The 20,603-nt window shown below is 56.0% G+C and overlaps 2 protein-coding genes across 2 annotated transcripts; one reads left to right on the forward strand and one right to left on the reverse strand.

Moving 5' to 3' along the window:
• Positions 1 to 520: 520 nt before the first annotated feature.
• NCLIV_002100 (conserved hypothetical protein) lies at positions 521 to 11,455 on the forward strand (the record flags this gene model as incomplete). Its single annotated transcript, XM_003879708.1, has 8 exons — positions 521 to 1,799; positions 2,558 to 2,595; positions 2,979 to 3,122; positions 3,680 to 3,806; positions 4,498 to 4,559; positions 5,920 to 8,869; positions 9,149 to 9,246; positions 10,358 to 11,455. The coding sequence occupies 8 exons, from the start codon at positions 521 to 523 to the stop codon at positions 11,453 to 11,455; spliced, it is 5,796 nt and encodes a 1,931-aa protein (XP_003879757.1).
• Positions 11,456 to 12,908: 1,453 nt separating this feature from the next.
• NCLIV_002110 (putative TPR domain-containing protein) lies at positions 12,909 to 17,029 on the reverse strand (the record flags this gene model as incomplete). Its single annotated transcript, XM_003879709.1, has 6 exons — positions 12,909 to 12,986; positions 13,202 to 13,309; positions 13,486 to 13,790; positions 14,335 to 14,558; positions 15,308 to 15,453; positions 16,574 to 17,029. 6 exons carry the CDS (start codon positions 17,027 to 17,029, stop codon positions 12,909 to 12,911), a joined length of 1,317 nt encoding a protein of 438 aa, XP_003879758.1.
• Positions 17,030 to 20,603: the final 3,574 nt, after the last annotated feature.

The following is a 20,603-nucleotide window of genomic DNA, read 5'->3' on the forward strand; positions in this document are numbered from 1 at the left end:
TCTCGAGGCGCGCAACGCGGACCCAAAGCGTACGGGCGAGCGGACCGATGGAGAGAGAGAGAAGCGACGATTTCATCCCGCAGCGAGCGACTCCGGAGTCAGTCGCCATCTCTCTAGCGGCAGCGCGTGGTCCCCGATCTCAAGCCCGCATTCCCAAAGCCGTCATACCGTTTCGAGCCTCGGTTCTGATGCATCCCTCTCGCTCCAGCCGCCTTTCTCTTCGTCTCCTTCCCGTTTTCTTGCCGCTGACGGTTTTCCTTCGTCCCCGTGCTCCGGTCTTCCCTGGTCAGTTTCGTGTTCACTTTCCCGTTCCTCCGCCGGCGCGTGTGCTGATTCGCAGTCGGCGTGCGAGACGGAGAGAAAGAAACAAGGCCGAGAGAGAGAAGAGCCAAGCAAATGGCGACAAGCGACAGCGGCCAAGACGGCGCGAGCTGTGAAGGCAGAGAGGCTGCAGGCTGCCGCAGGCGTCGGTCGATGCAGGCAGAGGATCAGGGGTGAGGAAAACTCAAAGCGAGAGACAATGGAGACACCAGAGATGGTGGAGACACCGGAGACAGTGGAGACACCGGAGACAGTGGAGACACCGGAGAGGGCAGACGAAGCCTGTGCTGTATATGGAGGGCGAGAACCAACAAAGGAGGGAAGGGACAGAAGGCGAGAGTCAGGGGAAGGAAAAGAAATTGAAGGAGAGGATTGCGGGGAGTGCAGTCCCCCCCGAGAGGAGAACCACGCTTGGGAAACAGAAACAGGGAAGACCGGGTTGGGCGGTCGGACAGAGACAGGTGGATCAGCGCCGGTGGACGAGACGGCGGCAAAACGGAGTGGAAAGGCCGAGAAGCAAGGGAAACCGAGTCGCGAGCTTGCTTTAGAGAAGGGGAGAGCGAACCGACGGGGAGCGCCAGGCGAGGAGCTACAGCGGAATCCGAAGCTGCAGAGCGAGAGAGGAGCGTTGAGAGAAGAGAACGAAAGGGAGAACTCGCGAGGCGCGAGAGGGAAAGGAGAGGATGCGGACCGGACAGAGCGATGCGAGGCGGCCGAAGAAGAGAACGAAGAGCAACGGAGGACAAGAAAGGAAGGGGAAGAAGACGGTCAGCCGCCCCGGCATGCAGGAGAGAAGCGGAGGCTCGGAAAGGTGGCGAATGGGGGGACGCGGGGCCCAAAAGAGGCCGCAAAAGCGACGAGAGAAGGCACCGACGGAGAGGTTTTCAAGCTGGCCAAGCCCAAGAAGTGGGCGCGTGAACGCTTTCGATTTGAGCGAGAAAACTCAGACGATGGAGGAAAGGAGGACAGCAGTCGTGGCGGGCGAAACGGGAACGCGGCGAATGCTACCGGCAGCTGGCGCAGGGCTGCGAACGAAAAGGAGAAACTGAAGAGAGAAACCAGACTCCCGAGTGGCGCTGCCTGGTCCTGTTTGCTGCCTGACGAGAAGGACGAGGCCTATGACGCCTGCGGCGCGCCTCACAGGCGCGTCTCTGGGGAAACAGAAAGAGACAAGGGATTCTCAGCATTTTGTTCCCCCGCTGAGGCTGCGTCTTCAGCCTGCGTCTGTGCTGTCGCGCCTTCGCCAGTGTCGTCTTCGTCGCTGCACGTTGAGGCGAGCGCCATGTCGCGGGGTCTCTCAGAGCCAGACTCGATCGAGGCACTCAGTAGCCCCGAGTGCAGCGCCGGAACTGACGCAGGAAGAGGGAAAGACCGGATTCCTGCGGAGCCGGAGAGTCAGAGGGCGACGCGGGAGAGGACGGACAGGCGAGAAATGGAAAAACTTCTCCGACAAGAACGCAGGCTGCGACAAGAAGCAGGTCAGCCGCCTCACCCCTCGTGCCCTGACTGGTGTCCCTCTGTTCCTGTTTCCTGATTTGCCTCTTCCTTCCCGACCTGACGAGTCTCTACATTCCCACTTGTCTGGCTCGGCCTGTGCCTTTCGCCTTTGCCCTCGTTTCCGTTCTCTCCCCCCACACGCTCCCTCGTCTTTTTTTTTTCTTCGTTTCCTCTCTGCGCCATCCCGCCCTTTTCTCGTTTTCTTCTCTTCCCCGCCGCTTGTGATCTCTGCAATTCTGGTGGCGTTTCCTCGCCTTTTCGGCCCCGCTCCCTCCCGACAGGCCTCGCATTTCACTAGCGTTTTCGCTCTTGTTCTTATCCCTCTTCCCATCTACCTTCTCCCTCGTCGTCGCCCTCCAGCTGCCCTTGATCTCTGCTTCGTGGGCCTTTCCTTCGTCTCTTCCGTCTCCACTCTCCTGCGTCGCGCGGACTTTTTTCCGCCGTTCATGCGCTGCCTGTCATGACACCTATCAGCTTGTCTGGGCTGGTCCTCTTTCTCGTAGCTCCGGTCTCCTCTGTATCTCGCCCCCAGCGTCTGCTGTCCCTCTTTTTCTCCTTCTCGGAACGCGTCGCCTCGTCCCCACACGCCCCCACATGCCTTCACCCGACTGTGTGCGTGGTGAGTCTCCTGCCTCCTTGCTTCTTGCGTCTCTCCTGGCAGTCCATTTTGCTTTTCTTCTGCGCCTCTCTCTGTCTGCCTCCCTCTGTTCTCCCACTCTCTTTTGCGCTCTTCGTCCAGAGCGCCAGTGCCAGGAGCTCTCTGGGCGCTTACGCTTGGTGAGCATGAGACAAAGGGCTGCAAAACACAGAACCTTGACACGAAAAACCACGCTCAACACGCAACGAACTCTCTGGCGACAAGTACACAAACCGCCGAGGTAGCATGGAGCATTTTTACAGCGCACGAAAAATGCGCTAACAGGTCTGACCTCGTCATCCCTGGCTGCTTTCCCCGCCCGTGCCTCATCTGTGCGCTCTCGACCTCGTCGTTTTTTTGTCTCCGCGATTGAAGGCAGCTCTTCACGAATTCCTGGCAGGCAAGTGTCGTTCTTGGCTAGCTTTCGACTCTGAGTTCACGTGGCTGTCTCTGCTTTGAAGCCTCTCTCTCTGCACTTCCGCTTCTCCCCTCCAATCTCTCCCCTGATCCTCTTGCGAGTCAGCTGGAACGCGAGTTGCTGCACTCCGCGCGACTTTTGAGGGGAGACCGCGTGCGCCAGCGCCGCCTGGAAGAAGACAACGAATTGCTCCTGCATGCGTTGAAAGAGTCTCGCCGGCTTCTCAAGGAGGAATCCGACAAAGTGCTGGTACGCAAAACATCCACAAACGGAGAAAAGAGGCATTCCCTAGTGTCGTTCGGCGTTTAGTCGAGTCTATATAGCTGGGCAGCGTCCCTCTTTTATAGGCTTGCTTACAAACGAAGCCCTCACTAGATGCAGAGAAAAGGTTACACAGGTAAAGAAAAGGACATAGATACGCACGCACAGATATACATGCAGAACTCAATATGGATAGGTTTATATATATATATATATATATATATATATGTTATTTCCGTCCCTGCAGATTTCTGTGTAGACGCGCTGCTTTCTGCGGCTGTTCTCCATGGACCCGCATGCGTGGATAGAGGAGCAAAGAAGTGAAAGTATCGGGAGACAGTCCCTTGGAGCCCTCCGTAGAGCAATGGATGAGTATCGATGTTTATACATACCTCACAATATATGTAGGCGCGTGTGGGTGCATGCAACGAGCCCCCTGTTAGGAGGGGTTGGCGCTTTTAAAAGCCTTCCTCTGTGCGTTTCTGTCGTTCGCGGTACACACCGCACGCACGCATTGTCACATTGGGTCTCCTCGCGGTTCACAGACGGCGCGAGCCGCTCAGGACGAGCAGCGCCTGGATTTGCTGCCTCCCAGCGGGTGGCTGACTCGAAGCCTCGAGCCCCGACAGAGAGACGAGACGGAAGCGCGAGAAACTTTAGCGACTCTCCAAGGTTTGCTTTCCCTGTCATCCACCGGCACCTCCTCTCTTTTTTTCGAGGCCTTTCTACACCGTACATGCATCAAAACCTATCCACAAAGAGCAATCCGCAGGCACGGAAACAAACACCTAGAGATATCCTCTTTCCCGCACCTCTACTCGTAGGCATGTGCCTATATATGAATATAGTAACGCACACCGAGAACGCACTGATGGAGCTATGAGCATCTCCTTCTGTGCATGCCAAGCATTCTCGTCCCCACATTGGTGTTCACGTGGATACATATCGGCAGCCCCTTTCTCTCGCCGACCCCTACAAGGGAGGAGAAAAACCTCTTCAAGGCAGCGGCGAGACACACACAAAGCGGCGCACTTCCCTCTCCAGCTTCCCTCGCTGCACTGCGTGCGGACTTGCCGCCCCGCGCCGTTTGTTTCCTTGTGCTCCGTTACATACTTTGCAGAGACTCTTTCTCTGCTTATACATACAGACATATACACATATACGCATATATATATATATATATATATATATATACGTAGTATATCTATATCTATATATATGTATATAAATGTATATATAGATATATATTTCTACTTCTATTTACATGTGTGTACATGTGTGTATCGACATGTACTGAACTATGAAAAGGGGGACGTTTCGCCAGTCACCTTTGAGTGGTTTTCGTCGCGTGTGGTGTTGTCAGAGGAATTGAAACAGACGCTGAGTCAGCTCACAGTGGAGGTCTCCAGGAGGCACAGGGCGGAGGTAAACAGGAGCTCTGTACACGATCCTCCGCCTCAAAAGGAATTCGGTACTCTGGCTGCGTCACTTGCACACGCTGCATGCTCCTTGAGAAAGAGAAAAGCGAGAACCCGCTTTTAGCGCCACACATGAAACGCCCGCGCAAGTACGGAAGTGCCTGTGCTGCCTAAAACAAAAACCAGACTGCCGTCCAGAAGCGCTTTCCACAGCCGCCCACTTCTCTCAGCAACGGCGTTCTGCACTGCTCTGACTGAGATCCACTGCACGTGCGCCTCCATATACTGCTCCGCGTAGGAGATGCGTAGATACAACGTTTGTGTTGTTCTGTCTACATGGATTTTTTCCCAGAAAACGTACACAGAAATGACTCTCTGTCCCTGCAGGCGCGTCTTCGCGAGACTCAACGGGAGGTCGAGGAACAAAAAGGAACAAAGGTCAGATATGCCCACGACAAAAAGACGACGTCAGTCTGCCGCGTTCGACGCTGAACAGCTGGATGGGCGCACAGCTCACTGGTCTTATATTCGGATCCAATAGTGATGTGTTTTTGGTTGCGTTGAGGGCGACGAGGCTAGGATTCTAGGTTCATCGCTTCCACGGGCTAGCCGCAGCTCCGCGACAGCTATGCTGCCTTTGTCAGCTACGCTCAGGCTGTGAATGCATCCGTATACTCATTCGTGTTCATGCCGGTGTATACATAGGCCAGACGTCTGTTCAAGTGCTGGACGGTCGCCTTTGCAGGCTTCCTATGCAAGGCTCTGGTCCTCAACGCGTTTCGAGAGTTTAGAAGGAGACACACGCTTGCTTGAGACACGAGAGAGCCATCGTACGCACACGCCAAGCAGCGGGCTTCACGACCGTCTCTCATTTCGCTCAGGTGTTATCTATCAGCTGCAGAGATTCTCGACTGGACTGTCGGTTTGGGAACCGGGGCACCAATGCAGTTTTGCTCGAAATGCTACGCGGATAGACACTGACACGAATCCTCATGCCACGCCTCGACTTCAGACAGGATAGATATGCCTCTGTATTATCTGCAAATCTACATGTGTCTATGTGGAAGAGCCTCAACAAGGTTATATCCTCGAATTTAATGCGTTTACCTGCCGCAAGTTCCCTCGGGCGCTGGTCTGGAGAGATAGGCGCATGGAGTACAGAAGAGACGAGCGTGAGATAAGGGGATGCTTTGTGACCGCTCTGTGGAACATAAAAGACCGACGCAGGCTGCCTTGTGCGTTGTCCGCCTCGATCCTGGCAAGAGTAGCTTTTTCGTCGTTTCGTCCGTTCGCGGCAGTCTGTTTAGAGTTCGTGTTCCACATTCTTTTTCCTAATGTCCCTTGCCTGTGTCTCCTCTCCTCTATAGATGAGCACCAAGATTCCACCGAATGGAGGCCGCTTGGAATCCTTCTCGACTTTTTTCCATCTCTCTGACCCACCCGGCACACCGCGCCCTCAACTTTCTTCTCCGCATGCGTCTCCGGTCTCCTCGCCTCAACCGCTTCAATCTTCCTTCTCGGCCGGCTCGAGCCCCGCCTCGGCGGCTGCCGCATCGCCGTTCGCGCTCCGCCTCTGGGATGCTCGCGAAACTCCCGTCGGTGCCGAAAAGGAGCAAGCCGCGCAGAGACCAAGCGTGGAATCAGACGAAAGCGATGAAGAAAGGGATGGTGAGGAAGGCGATAAGGGAGGAAATGCTGGAGAAGAAATGGATGATGAAGAAACGTCCCTTCCGAGAGAAGCGCCAGGATGTGACTGCCCTCCGTGTCGCCCGGCTCTTGGTGGGGGAGCATGGCGCAAATCCGTCAGTTCCAGCGAGACGCGGAATGAAAAAGGAAACAAAGAACAAGACAGGAAAGAAAGCCGAAGCTGCCGCGAGCACGCGTCGTTCTTTGAAAGCTCGTTTTGTCTCCCTCCGTCGGGTCGCGTGACATCACAGCTCGGCTTTCCGGTCAGGCGTTGCCAGGAGCCGGCGAAGGAAAACCCGACAGTGGATCCCCACGAGGGAGGCGAAAGCCAGGAAGGAAGGAGGTTCGGAAACAGGGAAGGAGACCAAAAAGACTGGGCTTCTTTCCGTCCGCTCTGCACGCGTTCTTCGCAAGATGGCTCTGGCCTCGCTTCGTCTCGTCGGTCCTCGTCGCGCTCAGGTTCGTCTTGGCCCCCTTCCTCTTCTTCCTCCGCGCTGCCACCGTCTCCTTCGTCTGTGGGCTCAACTTCGGGGTCTCGGCGCCCTTTCTCTCGTGCCTCGTCCGTTTCGCCAGTCTCGCATCTGTGTTCCGGCATCCACAACTGCCCGCATGCACCCATCACGCTTTCTTCCCGCGGGACAAAGCGACCGTCTCCGCCTCGCCTGTCTGGCCCTGCAGTCGCCGAAGGGGAGAGGCAGCGCTGCCGAGAAAGGGACAGACGCTTTTGCGAGCCTCAGCGTTTGCCCCGCGAGGCGGAGGAAATGGATCAGCCCGGCGCAGGAGAGACGAAACAGAAAGGAGAAACGAGAAGTCGAGCAGATGCAGGCGAGCGAGAGCCCCACGTGCATCAGTGTGGTGTCGGCCAGTGCGCTCCTGTCCGAAAGAGAAGAAGAGACTTCGACACGGCAGAGGGAGACCTTTCAGAGTTGGAAGAAACGCAGCACGCGACAGGCCAAAGAGTCGCAGGCCGGAAAGGAGACGAGCCGGAGCCCAAGGGTCAGACCTGGGCTCAGCGTAGCACGAAGCGTTTTGGGGAAACAAAAAGCGGCGAAGGAAAAGAGAAACGCAACGTGTTCGACCGTGAAAAACAACACAATGACAAATTGGTAACACAAGAAGGAAAAGGAGACAGAGACGAAGAAGGAAAGGGAGGCGAAGAAGAACGAGGACACGAGGAGTGCCGAAAACCTGGCGACCATAGAGATAGGCATGAAGGAAGGAAAGAAGCGAGCAGAGGGGGAAAGCGAGAGGTAGGCAAAGAACAAGAACGAAGGGACCGCACAGCGGGTGGGGAACGGGACGATCGGCCTGTCACGGGGTGGGGGAGGAAGGCCGTTGTAGCAGCAAGGGAATTTTTCCTCTCGCACTTCAGAGGAAACTTCCAGGCGACGGAGCAACTGGCCGAAACAACCAGACGCGAGGCTCCTCAGGAAGACGCTGCCGAGACATCCAGTCGCGAAGGACGAAAGGAGGCGGCCGAAGCGGAAGACGGCAGACGGGAGACAGGCCAGGACCGAGACACCCGAGCAGAATCGGTGCATGGAAATGGACGAGGCGGGCGAAAGTGTCTGAGCAGAATGCGCGCTCGCTCGGAGTCGGCAGCAGCTCGGGCTGAGACCCCGCAGGTGGGCACGGAGGTGTACCAGCGAGGGCGTTGCATTTTGGAGTGCGGGAGTGCCAAGGCAAACCCCTGCGAGCCAGAGCGGGTAATCGCGGTCAGAAACGACCCGCACAGCCACACGGGAGGTGCCTTGAAACGTGTGAACAGGGGCACGCCTTGGGATGCCTCTCTCGCAGGCCCGGGGGAGTCAGGCGCCCAGGCAACACCGGCGAGCGCCGCCCCTCAGAGATGTCTTGGAGCCGTCACGGACGCCAAGCGAGTCCACGTTTTCTCTGACCTCTCCCACAGAAAGCGTGGACAATGTCCCCGCGTCTTGAACGTGGCTCCACCTTCCCTGTCTCCGGCACCCACGCCCCGTTCGCCTCTCTCGGCTTTGTCGTCTCCTCGTCGCTCTCGTTCGCGTCTCCCCGAGGCTTCTCCTTCCACGGCTTCTCCGCCGAGGCGGGCGCCGTCGAGACACTCCACAGATTGCCTTTTCCTCGGGCGAGGTTCAGGAAGCGAAGGAGACAGCAGCAGTGAGGGGCGAGGCTTCAGACTCCACCGGCATGCGGAGTCGACAGCGACAGAGGGCGAACGAGAAGAAGGCGTCGGGAAGAGCGACACAGAGAGGAGACAGCAAGGCAGCGCGGCCTCAGGGAGCAGTGGAGAGAGAGAAGACGCAAGGCGCCCGCGTCAGCCAGGCGAAGGAGCAACCCGAGAAGAATCTAGAGAGAGACAGGAAACCTTCCGGTGGAGAGGTATCTGCAGCGGACGAACACGCGGAGCAGGGCGTGGAGACAACGAGGAGAGGCGAGGAAGTAGGAGACAGGAGGAGCCAGAGAGTGCCGGCCTGCTAGAGAAGGACGGCGAAGAAGGTGAGCGGCAAAAGGTGCCTATGAATTTAGAGGAAAGCAAGGGACCAGGTGACCCTGGGATGGTGGCGCTGGAGGCGTCGGGAGAACGCCAGGCGCCGTGGAAGGAGCAGGACAGTCTCGCCGACGAATTCGGAGCACTTCGATCTGAGGGAAGAAGTGAGAGTTCTCCCTCGAGTGCCTCCGCTCCCTCCGTCTCTCGACGCCTGCATGAGCGAGGACTCAGTCCTGCATCTTCGTGTGCCTCTCCGTCGACTCGGCCATGTTGCCGTGTCCCATTGGGAAGAGCGTCTTCGCTCTCCACCCAAATAGCCGGATCTTTGGCGCAGTCCTTTGCTTCTTGTCCCGCGCCGTGGCTTTCTCTCTCTTCTTCCGTGCCTCGCGCGTCGCCCTCACGCAAGCCATCGCCGTTCTCTTCTTCGCGGTCTACGCCTTCAGCCGGGGCCCCTGGACGCCGCTGTGGAACGCGCGAGGCTTCCTCCGAGCAAGTTCTCCAGTGCGCTGTGGGCAGCGGCTCCAAGACACCGACCCTAGCGGTAGGTCTGCATGCGTGCAGGCATGCTGCGCTGCCACGGCCTCGGACGACAAAACAAGGCCTCGAGGAGGATCTTTCTCACCACAGTTGCGGCCATCGGGAGTTGGGCTAGCTAACGTACAAAAAAGGGAGACTGGGGGAACACCTCTCCTCTCGGAACAAGGAGGCGTTTCACGTCTGAGGGGTGAAGAACGGCTGCACTCCGAAGGAAAGGAACAGAAACCGACGCTGCTCTGGTGGTCATTTCCGCGCAAGCAGCGAGCATTATAATAACCAAGAAGATCATACTATATACCCAATTAATAACCCATCCACTGACTACATTCGTGAGGGGAAGTTAGCCACTCTCGACGGGGTTTCGAAAGTGGTCACAGTCTATGTTGAAATAGTATGATGCGCCCCTTGACAGGCATTACACATGGAAGCACTCTAACGCGTTTCGAATGGTATAACCCCCTTTGGGAAGCCAAGCAGAATCAGGGAAGACTTATCTATCAAGTGAATGGTATTTTCTAGCATCTTATGCGATGTTAAAAGTGCAACTAAGGTTGTCACTGAAGATCACGTGCTCAATTGCTTTTTTCTCTGGTGCTAGTGGATCGACGCAAACGGCTGCTCCTGTTCTTCAGTCCCGTTTGCTCACTCTCGCAGGTACTGTTTCGTCCCTCCTTTCTTCTGTTTTTTCCCTTCTGCAGTCTCTGAGCACACCGCTCGATTCCCTTCCGGCGCAGTCGCTTCTGCAGCCTGCCTCACTAGCAGGTTCCCTGTCTCCTCCTTCGCCGTTTCGGGCGCGCCAGGCGGCAGGGGACAGGGCGCCTGAATGCTCCGCGGTTCACCGAGTCCCTGCGCGATCGCTCTCTGGGGCATCTCCAGAAAGTTCATGGCGCTGGCCGCCGCCTCAGATCGCGACGGTGGACACAGCCCCGTCAGACACAGATCCTCAAAACGCTGTCCCGGGAATTGTCGTTATTTCTCGAAAGAAGGCGCCGTTTCTCCCAGCACCGTCGCCTCGTGGCCGAGTCGCTGGGGGGTTTCCCCCCCGTGTGTCTGTCCCGCGTTCCTTCCCATCGGATTCCGCGTTCTCCTTGTTGTCGCCTACGGCCTGCTTGCAGCCGTCTATCGCGCCTGCCTCGTCGGAGGCCGAGCCCCCGACCTTCGCCCCGGGCGAGAAACTCCCACCTTCTGCCTCTTCAGAGAGAGAGTTGACCGGAAAAAGCGATTCTGGGCGAGCGGGTTTGGACGCAGCGCGTCTCCAGGCTCCCGGCGAGCTCGGCAGACTCGCCAGTCTTCAGCGACGGCCTGACAACCCTGCCTTGTTTCACGGAGAGCGCTGTGCAGAGGGACAGGCGCGGAAAGGCCAAACCGACGAGAGAGCGGGGCGGGGCCAAAACGCGGCTGGGGACGGAGGCGGGAAAGGCTCGTCAGCAAAAGTCGCGCTGAGAGCGGATTTGCCGCACATTGTTTCTTCGCGGTACGGGGATCGGGGTGAACGGGACGCGCGGGAGAGGGAGATGGAAGGAACGCGGGGTGCACGGCCGAACCTCGTCTCGGTCGGTTCCGCGGAGGGAAGTACACTTCTGTCTCAGGTTGTTTCTTCCGGGGTTTGTGGGGGCGATGCGCCTTCGACGAACAGGGAGAAAGCAGGCGAACGACCGGAAAAGGAGGCGGCGCGCTTCGGCAGAGACAGAACGGCACGAGACGAGGTGTCTGGTGTAGCTTCGCCTGTAGCTGTCGAGAAGAAGGGAACGTCTGCAACAGAGAGAGAACGCGTTCGGGAGACCACTGCCACTGTTGATGGGAAGGCTCGACAGCACGCGCCTCAGGTTGTCTCTTGCCTTCGTCCTGCGTTAGTGAAAAAGATGGAGAGAACCAGAAGCGGGCGACGAGCTGCATCGTGCCGAAGCCCAGCGGGGACGCGCGATCAAGAACGGCACGAAAGAAAGTTGAGGGGTGCGCACGAGAGGGTCCCATCTCAGCCTCCCAATCTGCCTCGCAGCCGCAGGGATCGAGGCAACGAACCGCCACCCGCCCAGCGCTTGGAAGCGTTCTCTGGAAGAGCACGGGAGGTCAGAAAAGATTGGGGAGCGCCTGACGAGCAAACCAGGCGAAACGGCGAGAGCACGACGACTAGCATGCACCAAGAAATCCGCGTTGTAATACGCAGGGAACATGCGAAAAACAAGACGCTCCCGTTTCATGCCAGTCCATGACGGGAGACTCTGAACAGAAAGCATGTCACATCCTCTCGGGTTTCCGTCAGATTCTGCGAGCGAGTTCCAGGCTTCCTGTCAAAGCCCTTTAGCCAAAGAGGCCCGTGAGCGCGGCCGCAGCCACACAAGAAAAAAACAGTCCCGGCGGTCCGTTAGCACAGACCCCGTGGCCGAAGTGCATGTATATTCACGCACAACGGAGTTCGTGTGGACACAGTACGGAGTGAATCGGGTTTTTTTGCGACGGTGCGGGAGATTCGATTTCAAACCGAGTGCCCAAAGAGTCAACTTCTGAAACACGCAGACTGGAGTCAAACGCTTATGGCGACTGGCGTCGGACGGGGAAGCGCGCGGCCAGAATAGCTGAAAGAATCCACGTGTCACCGCAGAGAGAGGGACCAGCAAGAGGAGAGAGAGGCGCCTGGAAAAGGCGCTTGCCTCTGGTCGGCCTTTCACGTTTGACACGAAACACGCAGGGCCGCGAACCACTAGGAAGAATGCAGAGTGCTTGCTAATCACGTGCGATTAAGATGAAGTAAAGCCGCAACGGCTGAGCGCCGAAACGTCTCGCGGCGAGTGATGCCGGGTTTTCTTTGCAAAGCGCTGCAGAATCACGAGCAAACGTGAGGCAAAACCAAGAACGGTTTGCTTGTCTGCACTCCGTCACCGGCCTGTGTCTCAAAAACCGTCTGGCCCCGCTATTCTTCGGGGAAAGCGCTACTCTGAGAGAAGGAAAACCCGGTACTTCAGACCGGGACGCAGGCGCGGAGCGACGGAAGGCCAAAGCCAGGCTGCGCAAGAGACGTAGCTGAACACTTTCACTCAGGATTGAAAACAGGACAGAAAGCGCAACGGGGCCGGGAACCGGCGAAGTGCGAAAACGTAGCCAAAAAACCCTGCGGCGCTGCCTTCAAAAAGGGAAACTGTCTCTTCGAGGAACTGGACGCGAGCCGACACAGAGAGCTGTGCACCGTTCATGTGAAGAAACCCCCAACCAGCTTAATCAAAAAGCCAGAGAATGGCACAACACGGTGAAGCGGGAAACCTCGATGAAAAAGGTGCACTTCTGCCGTGCGTCATCTCTCTCTTTTATCCCAACTCGTCCCAGCCGTGTCCAAATGCAAGCTGGGCGTGTGCGCAAACGTGGATGTTTCTCGCCGAATCTCTTTCTGTCGGGAGTTCTTTTCCTCTGGAAAGACAGCCAAGTGGATGCGGGAACATATATATATATATATATATGTATATACATAAGCCTATATGTATATATATGTATAATGTGTATATGTATGTATATATATGTATATATATGTATATAGGCATGTTTAAAAAGATGGCCGTTCTTTGTTGTCGTCCCGTGGTTTCTCCATCACGCCACGACTAAGACAGGAGAGGAGTCCGCCGGCATTTGCAGACGAGCCTGCCGCAGCGAAGGAGGGAAAACCTGCGGCGCCTCTCATGGTTCCTTTGGGATCTGCAACACCTCGACGAAGGCGCCTTCCAGGAACTGCTCGTGCGCTGCGGTCTTCTCCACCTGCGGAGGACAAGCCTCATAGAAAGGGAAAGGCCACGTGAGCACGCCGAAACGTGGTCAGAGCGATCAGAGGAACTGTTCCAAGCGCAAGATGAGACGTGAAGAAGGAGAAAGAGGGGACACAAGGAAACGAGAGCAAAGGCGACGATGCCAGGGAGCACAGACGCGCATGGATCTCCTGTCGCACACGCTTCGTTGTCGACTCGGAAACTTACGAGGATGTGGAAGACCGGGACGCCTGCAATGCGCTTCACGATCTGAAGCAGAAGGGCCAGCGGCGCGTCAAGGGGAACATCGAAAAGGAGGTCGCCTGGCATTCCACACTGTGCGCAAACGGCGCCGCACACAGAAGAAACTCGATGGAAAACTCGGCCTGGGCCGCACACTGTCGGCCCGTTTCTCACAGAGTCCACGGCTTGCCCCGCGAGCCTGCAGTTTTTCCCCGGACTTCTCTGTGTTTCGGCGTCGCATCCTTCCTTTGCGTGAGCGCGTCTCTCACCTCGTAATACGCACGCATGCGGTCGACAGTGTACTTCTGCTCCACGTCCCAAGAAGGGAAGTCTGGCTCCTCCGCTGATCTGTGCTTTTCGGAAGAGGATGCGGGGAACATGTGGCACAGGTAGAACCCGAGACTCTTGTCTTCATCGAAGTCGACGATCGTTTCCGTGAGCATCACTTCGTCAAGGAGAAGAACGACGGTGAAGAACAGACGCGGCCTCCCCGCCTCGTCCAACTGCACGTAGGGCCCTGAGCAGTGGGAAACCACTGGAGCGATGGAGTAGACAGGCGCCGCGACTGTGATGCCTGAAACACCCACATCGACACGTGCCTTCGAGGTTGAGTCGCGTTTTGAAAAGGCGGCACTGCACAATTTTGCAGTCCTACCTCTCCACCGTCCTCGTTTTTCTGGAGCACGCGTTCGTGGCTCGAGACACACGGGCTCTGTCTCTCGACGCACCTGCGTGGGCTCCTTTCCGGATTTGTCTGCCAAAGAGCCAACCCGTCAGAACTCTTCGCAGGAAACGCAGAGCGTTTCATGCGGAAACCGATTTGCCACAAATTTGCGAGCGATCTGGAACAGCCCACAAGCTTTCCTCGCGGCTTCCCGCCTGTCTGTCGCCACTGGACGGGTGCATGCGAATGGGCGCGGGGTTCCATCCCTGTTCTGCCCATGTGGGTTCCCTTCCACGTTCTCGGTGTCTGTCTCTCTTCCACGTCTTCGCTGTCACATCAGACACTGCCTCTGCGCTCCATCCACACCATGCCCGTGTCTCCATTTCCTGTAATTCCTAGAAACGTAGTGCTGTTTCTTCGGCTGTCCCTGCTCAACAGTTCCCCCTTCGCTCACCGCGAGACTGTAGAACTTCCGACACCGAGGGTTTCTTGTGTTCTTTTTCCTTGAGGCGCTGCTCGGCTTTTGCCTTTTCCTTCTTCTCCCAGCGGGTCTGCGCCGCGTCGCGCAACTGCTTCATATCTGCGTTGTTCGGGTCTCTCTCCAGCCCCGCAGTGGCGAACGCTGAGCTCTGCCGAAACAGTTCCAGCAGAAACGACGCTCGACCTGCGCGGTAGTAGCTGAAAGGCCCGAGGATACGGAACACAAGAGACACACGCACCTGTGGAAAGGCGACAGGCAAATACAGCGCGAAGCAATCCTCTGAGCTTAGCCTGCACTTGAAGACGCATGGATTCCCGTGGGGACGGCGGAAAAAAGACAAAGGTCACCACAGCGGATACGTCGCAGAGACGCGACAGAAGAGGAGTGAAAGCGCTGCGAGTTGCAGACACCACGATACACTCCCAGCAACGAACCGTCCCATTTTAGGCAAAATGCGCTGAAAAAGGAAATTACGAGGGAAATAGATTCCCCCCAGGACGGTTTTCAGGGCCTTTGGTAACGGTAAGAGGACGATGCGATGGGGGCTCTTTGTGTGTTCCTTCGAACACCGAAAGCGAATACGAAACGCGCTAGATTTAAACAGCAGAGAAACACGCGTGCGACGTTCTTCAAAGGGCGAAGCGCAGAACCACCGAGAAGTCGGCATTTCGCCTGTCTTGCCCAGGCCGCGGAGAGCCGGGAAACTCTCACGATAGTCACGGAAACAACGGTTGGCGGTGCCTTTCCTCTTCACGGAGAGGACGGACTCCGGTACCGCATGCAAGAGAAAACAGTGGGATGTGCTTATGGAGGCGAGGGGCAGAATGGAATAACAGCCGCGACATGCGAAACGCATCTTTAGGCACAGAACGAGAACGGGCGCCCGTGGGAAGTGCCCCACGCGGAACACACTCCTTTTTGTTCTGCTCGGCTGCGGTTTACTCACGCTTTGACATTCGAGGGATCGAGGCGGATAGCGGACCGACAGTCGTTGACGCAGGCCACGAGCTCGCCAAGAATGAGGTGACATTGAGCACGGTTTGAGAAAAGAACGGCCTCGAGAGTCTTATCTCCACATTGCTGTTCCAGTCCCTGCGACGCGAAAGGAAAACGGAAACACTTCCTCCTGGTTCTTCCACCTTCAACTGCAAAAGTATACAGATCTGGTACACTCTCCTCTGTACACGCGCTCGTAGGCTCACACACAAATTCACAGACGTGCAAGGTGTAGCGATCCATGTAGGTACACGTGCAGCGTAGGTCCACACGGCCCCTAGAATATATATATATATATATATATATCTGCGTTCCAACACGAGTCGTCTTTCCTTTTTTTCCTGCACGAGCGGAGCGCAACAGTACTTCGCAGAACCTACAGCCCCACGCGAAAGGCAAAACCTCGTGTGTCGCTCTTCTTCGGTGCCTTCCACGGCCTCCTTCATTACGTGCAGTGCGCAAGCACCCCAGGACGAACAACATATATACATATATATACATACATATACATATATATACATATATATACATATATATATATATATACATTTATACATACATATATATACATTTATACATACATATATATACATTTATACATACATACATATATATATATATATATATGTAAGTAGGCACGAGAAATGAATATCCATTTTTACCCGTCTTCCGGGTGAAGTACACACCCCGTTTGGTTATGAACATGTCTGCCGGCGTCTATACCGGCCGCCCCCAGGCCACGTGTGAGTATCGAGCCTGGTCTAGATCGGCGCTGCCGACGTGTCGTGAACACCGGAGTGACGCGCACTTCTCTAATGCTCACATCTGCGCCGCCGTGGACAGCGGAAGCGAGACTGAGCGAGATTCAGGCACACGAATCGTAACCAGGCTCCGAAGCTCCTGAAAACCTCGTATCTCGATCCTAGCGTTTTCGCTTCACACACGCCTATTCGGACATTTTTGGAAAGCACGCACCCAGTTCCCTTTCCTTGCCCAAATGCCCCTCCTGGAGGCAAGAACAGCCGCGTCTTTCCCACTCGATTTCCTCTGTTGGGCGGCTGCGCTCTCCGCCCGAAGGCGCCTCCAGGTCTTATCTTTTTTCGCCTTATCTTCTTCTTACGCCCGCCCCCCCCCCTTCCTTTCGCCTCATTTTTTTTTCCGCCTCATCTCTTTCCGCCGGACCTCTTTCCGCCTGATCTCTTTTCGCGTTACTTACGGCAGAGTAGCACTCGAGGGCCATCCTCGCGTTGTATCTCTTGCTTTTCGCGGGCGACTCCTGGGGTTTCCCCTCCTTCTTCTGTTGTTCCTCCCGCTCCTGTTTCTCCTCCTCATTCCTCGCGCCGAGGGTCAGCCAGGAGTTGCCTTCCTTCTTCAGCTTCTCCGCGACGCTCTTCGCGGTCTCGCCCTCGTACGCGAGTTGCTGTAGGGCAAGCAGGTGCGGGTTCTCCTCCAGGTTCTCCGGCAGGTCGTCCATGAACAGTGGGAAGTTCTCGTCCTTGTATTTCTGTTGGAGATGCTGCAGGTACTCGGGGCTGACGTTCCAGTCAAAGAGCCCGTCGTCGTCAGTTTCGACAACCTGCGACGCAGGCGCCGAGGCCTGCGCGCGGGAAGCCGCTGGAGCGGAAGTCGCGTCGCAGGAGGGAGGCGCCTGCGAGAGTGCACCTGTCGCCATGGGGGAGATTGTGGACGTCGAAAGTCGAAGGTACCGACGCGAAAACTTTGGCCCTCGGATGCGAACCCCCACGCGCCGCGTAGGCAAACGAGAAACGAAGACAACACAAAGAAAGTGTCAATCCCAAGAGAGAAACAGGCAACAAAACAGCAGCCGGTAAAGGCTCTCAGACACCTTGACTCGCAAAAAAATACAATATATATATATATATATATATATATATATAATTGTTTGTTGTGGATGTAGGCTCGGATATGTGGCCGTGTACATCGGCGGGGGGGAGAAGGCGTTTGTGGAGAAATCCCTGAAGACAGGCAACGGCTTGAAATGCGAAGAAAGTTTCGAAGAGGAGGGCGAGAGAGGGTTCGTTTGGAGTTCGGATCGGAGGAAAGGAGGAAAAACTCGGGCAAAGGTTGTCCACGCCCCGTTTGGAGTCGCGTGGCCACGGCTTCCCCCGCAAACTCCCAGAGAAGAGGGCTCTGAAACGGTGACGAAACCCAGAACAGTTCTTCCAACGACTCTCTTTCTACCCCACACTTGTGCGAAAGAAAGTTAAAGATACCGCGTCAAAGATTCCCGCAAAGATTTTCCTCGGCGAGCCTTTCCGGCGAGCGGCGGGGGCTGCTGAGGGAAGAGCGGGAAAACGAGCTAGGCAGAGAACGAAAAGGCCTTCTTTCGATGCAGAGAACGAAAAGGCCTTCTTTCGATGCAGAGAACGTGAACCGCCCAGACGAAAAAAAAGAAGGTGACAAGGTCAATACATGAGACAAGAGAACGGAAGCGAAAGAGGGCAAGAGGAGACAAGAGAACGGAGACAGAAGACGGAAACAGGAGACAAAAAGACAGAGTCAAAAGTGTGATGCGCGGAACGTCCCAAAGAAGCCGGATGCAAACTCACCTTTCAACCGCCACAGAGAAGGATACACTTTACACAGAAAGAAACACTTCCTTTAGTCATCTTCCATCTCCTTGGCCTTTGTTCCTTTGACGAGGTCCATTTCGCGAAGAGACACGGAGCTCGATGCGAAAAAACACACACACTGTTCCTGTGAGCATCTGGAACCCGCGTTCCGTGCGCGGGTCCGTAGAAGCCTCTCGCGTGTGGATCCGGGGTTCCTCAGTGTGTTTGTGCTCTTCTTCTTCGGGAAAAAAGGGAAAGGACGTTCCAGAAAGTTCTTCACTCGCGAAAAAACGCTCACGAAAGTCTTGAATGATGCCGAAAGGCTACAGCGATTCGCGCGAGGCCGGAAAGGCTGCCGGGGCGTGTCTCCGCCGTGGCCACGCTTCGAGGCCACCACAGTACGAAGCACACATGAAGATTATTCCGTTTCTGTGGGGCTACTTTCGGCGTTGGAACGTCTTAAACTCGGGCCGACTTCCAAAAGGTGCTCCACAGCGTCGTGAAGCGGCAGATTTTCGGAGTCTGCACAGGAAGTCTCTCTGCGCGGTCCTGCTAGCTCAGCGCGCAGAGCCCACAAATAGAGTCTGAGCCGCTCCGGGCTCCAAGCGCTTCGACACACGGTTGATGCTTACAAAGATCAAGGCACGCAGTTATTGAAACCGATGCGACTTGACAGCTGTGAAGCATCCTTTAACTTCTGAAAAGATGCACGGGCGTTTTGCCGAGGTGTAAAACGCTCTGCCCCAACTTCGGGAACTTTTGCCCCGACACAGCAGAACAGCACGCCGTGTAGGTCTATACCGAGTGCTGGTCGTGAACCACGCCTGCCGCTCTTCTTGCCCTATCACCTTTCATCATCGCGAGAGTTCGGGATCCTGCATTTTTCACTTGGTTCTTGTCGCCGACACGGGGGGGACTCTCGTTGTCAGTGGCAAAAGCTGGCAGTCCACCGTCGTTCGCCTACTCGCTGATCGTGGCCAGTCTCTGGTCTGTTCTGACAGACGGTAAGTCCACGCATTCCCGTACCTCATATGTAGTCAGCGGACGGGCTATTATTTGGGTAAATAGTGTAATCTTCTTGATTAATATAGGCAGTGCTATTCCACAAAACCCTGAGATCGCACCGTGCGTGTCGAGTGCCTAGCAAAAAAGGCCCGGTAAGAAGGTTCGAGTCTAGCCAGATAGAGGGGGGACACCCCCCGTTGCTCGAGCTTTTCTCCGTGTCTCCGTGGTCGGACCTCCGCGCGGTTCTTTGTAGACACGTGCAGCAGGCCGTCTCCTTTTCTAAACGGGAAAGGAAAAAGCAGTCTGAAGCACGTGTCTTGCGGCCAAGCTTCATTTGAACGAGGTCGAATGGTGCGCCTGTCTCAATCTTGACAAACGGCCCGGCGATGGCACGCAAAGTTCCTTCTTTTCACTCTGGAGCACAGCGTCATACCAGGACGTCTCGTTTCAGCGCAAACTGACTAGCGACTGTTCCCTCCTGGTAGTTTGCAACGGATTTTTTTCGCGCAAGCCTCGATCACACTTGAAGTGGTTCTACCGTCGCTCACTTGCATGTTTTGATCGGCTTCTTGGTCTCCTTTGCTTGTCTGCTTCTTTCGCCTTCCGCACGGTCAGGCGGTTGTGCTCAGCCAGCAGTTGCTTGGTAGCCGATCATTCTGACACGTCTTTCGAGCCTACCCGTCTCCGCCTCCATCTCTTATTCACCGTTGTCCTTTCTGGTGTTTTGTTCTTCCTCGTCGACAGGAGAGGGAAGGAGAGGGCCCAGCCTGCTTGCCTCTCTGTTCTCTCTTGTGGGCAAAAATGGTTTCCGTTTTGTCGGCGTGTATCTCTGTGCATTCGTCACGCTTTACCTGTCGGTGCATTCTCCGATGCATCGCGTCGCGACCGCATGCCTTTCCCTCACATTTTCAACAGGAAAGGCTGAATTCGCGGGCCTGCCTCGTAGGTGTCTTCTCGTCTACTCGCTATCCTCTCCCATTGCCTCCTCCCTGTCGTGAATCGGACCTTCAGCGTCTCACCCAGGCTTCCTTGCTTGCACACAGAGGGCGGGAGGTTTCAGCTTCTTTTCGTCTTCCCACTGGGTGCTCTGCCGGTGTTTTCCCTTCGACCTCGCGTCTCTGTGCCCGTCTTGTCTCCTACTCGTCTTTTGGTTCATCTCCGCCGCGGGCCTCCGTTTTACAGTCGTCCAATTCTCTCGCATGGCTTCGACATCCGAGTCAGGCAGAGAGGTCACCCGGTACGAGCCAAGAGGGCAAGGCATTGAACGAAAAGCGTCACAGGAGAAAGCAAAATGCCCATACTTACTGGCAAGAGGATTTTTCGTTATCTCCGTGGACCCTTGCTGTCGCTGCGCTTCTTTTGTCTTCTTTCTTCTCGTCTCGCCGGCCATCCTCATCTTCATCCTCTCCTGCCTTTCCCACCGCCCCTCGTAGGCTCAGCAATAAGGCTTTCGTCTGGTCGTGCCGTTATCGGTCTGAGGGCGTCCTGTGCAAGGGTATCTCTCCTTCTCCTCCGTCCGTTATCGCGTCTTCTGACCCAACTTCCTGTCCGTCTCCCGCTTCGCCTCCCTCTACCTCTCCTTCCCCTGTTGCTCTCTCAGCATCCTCCCCATCTGCATCTTCTCCACCATCCCACTCTTCCGCTTCTTCGTTTCCTTTGGCAGGCGAG

Source organism: Neospora caninum, chromosome Ia (assembly GCF_000208865.1).
Source record: "Neospora caninum Liverpool complete genome, chromosome Ia".
NCBI lineage: Eukaryota > Apicomplexa > Conoidasida > Eucoccidiorida > Sarcocystidae > Neospora > Neospora caninum.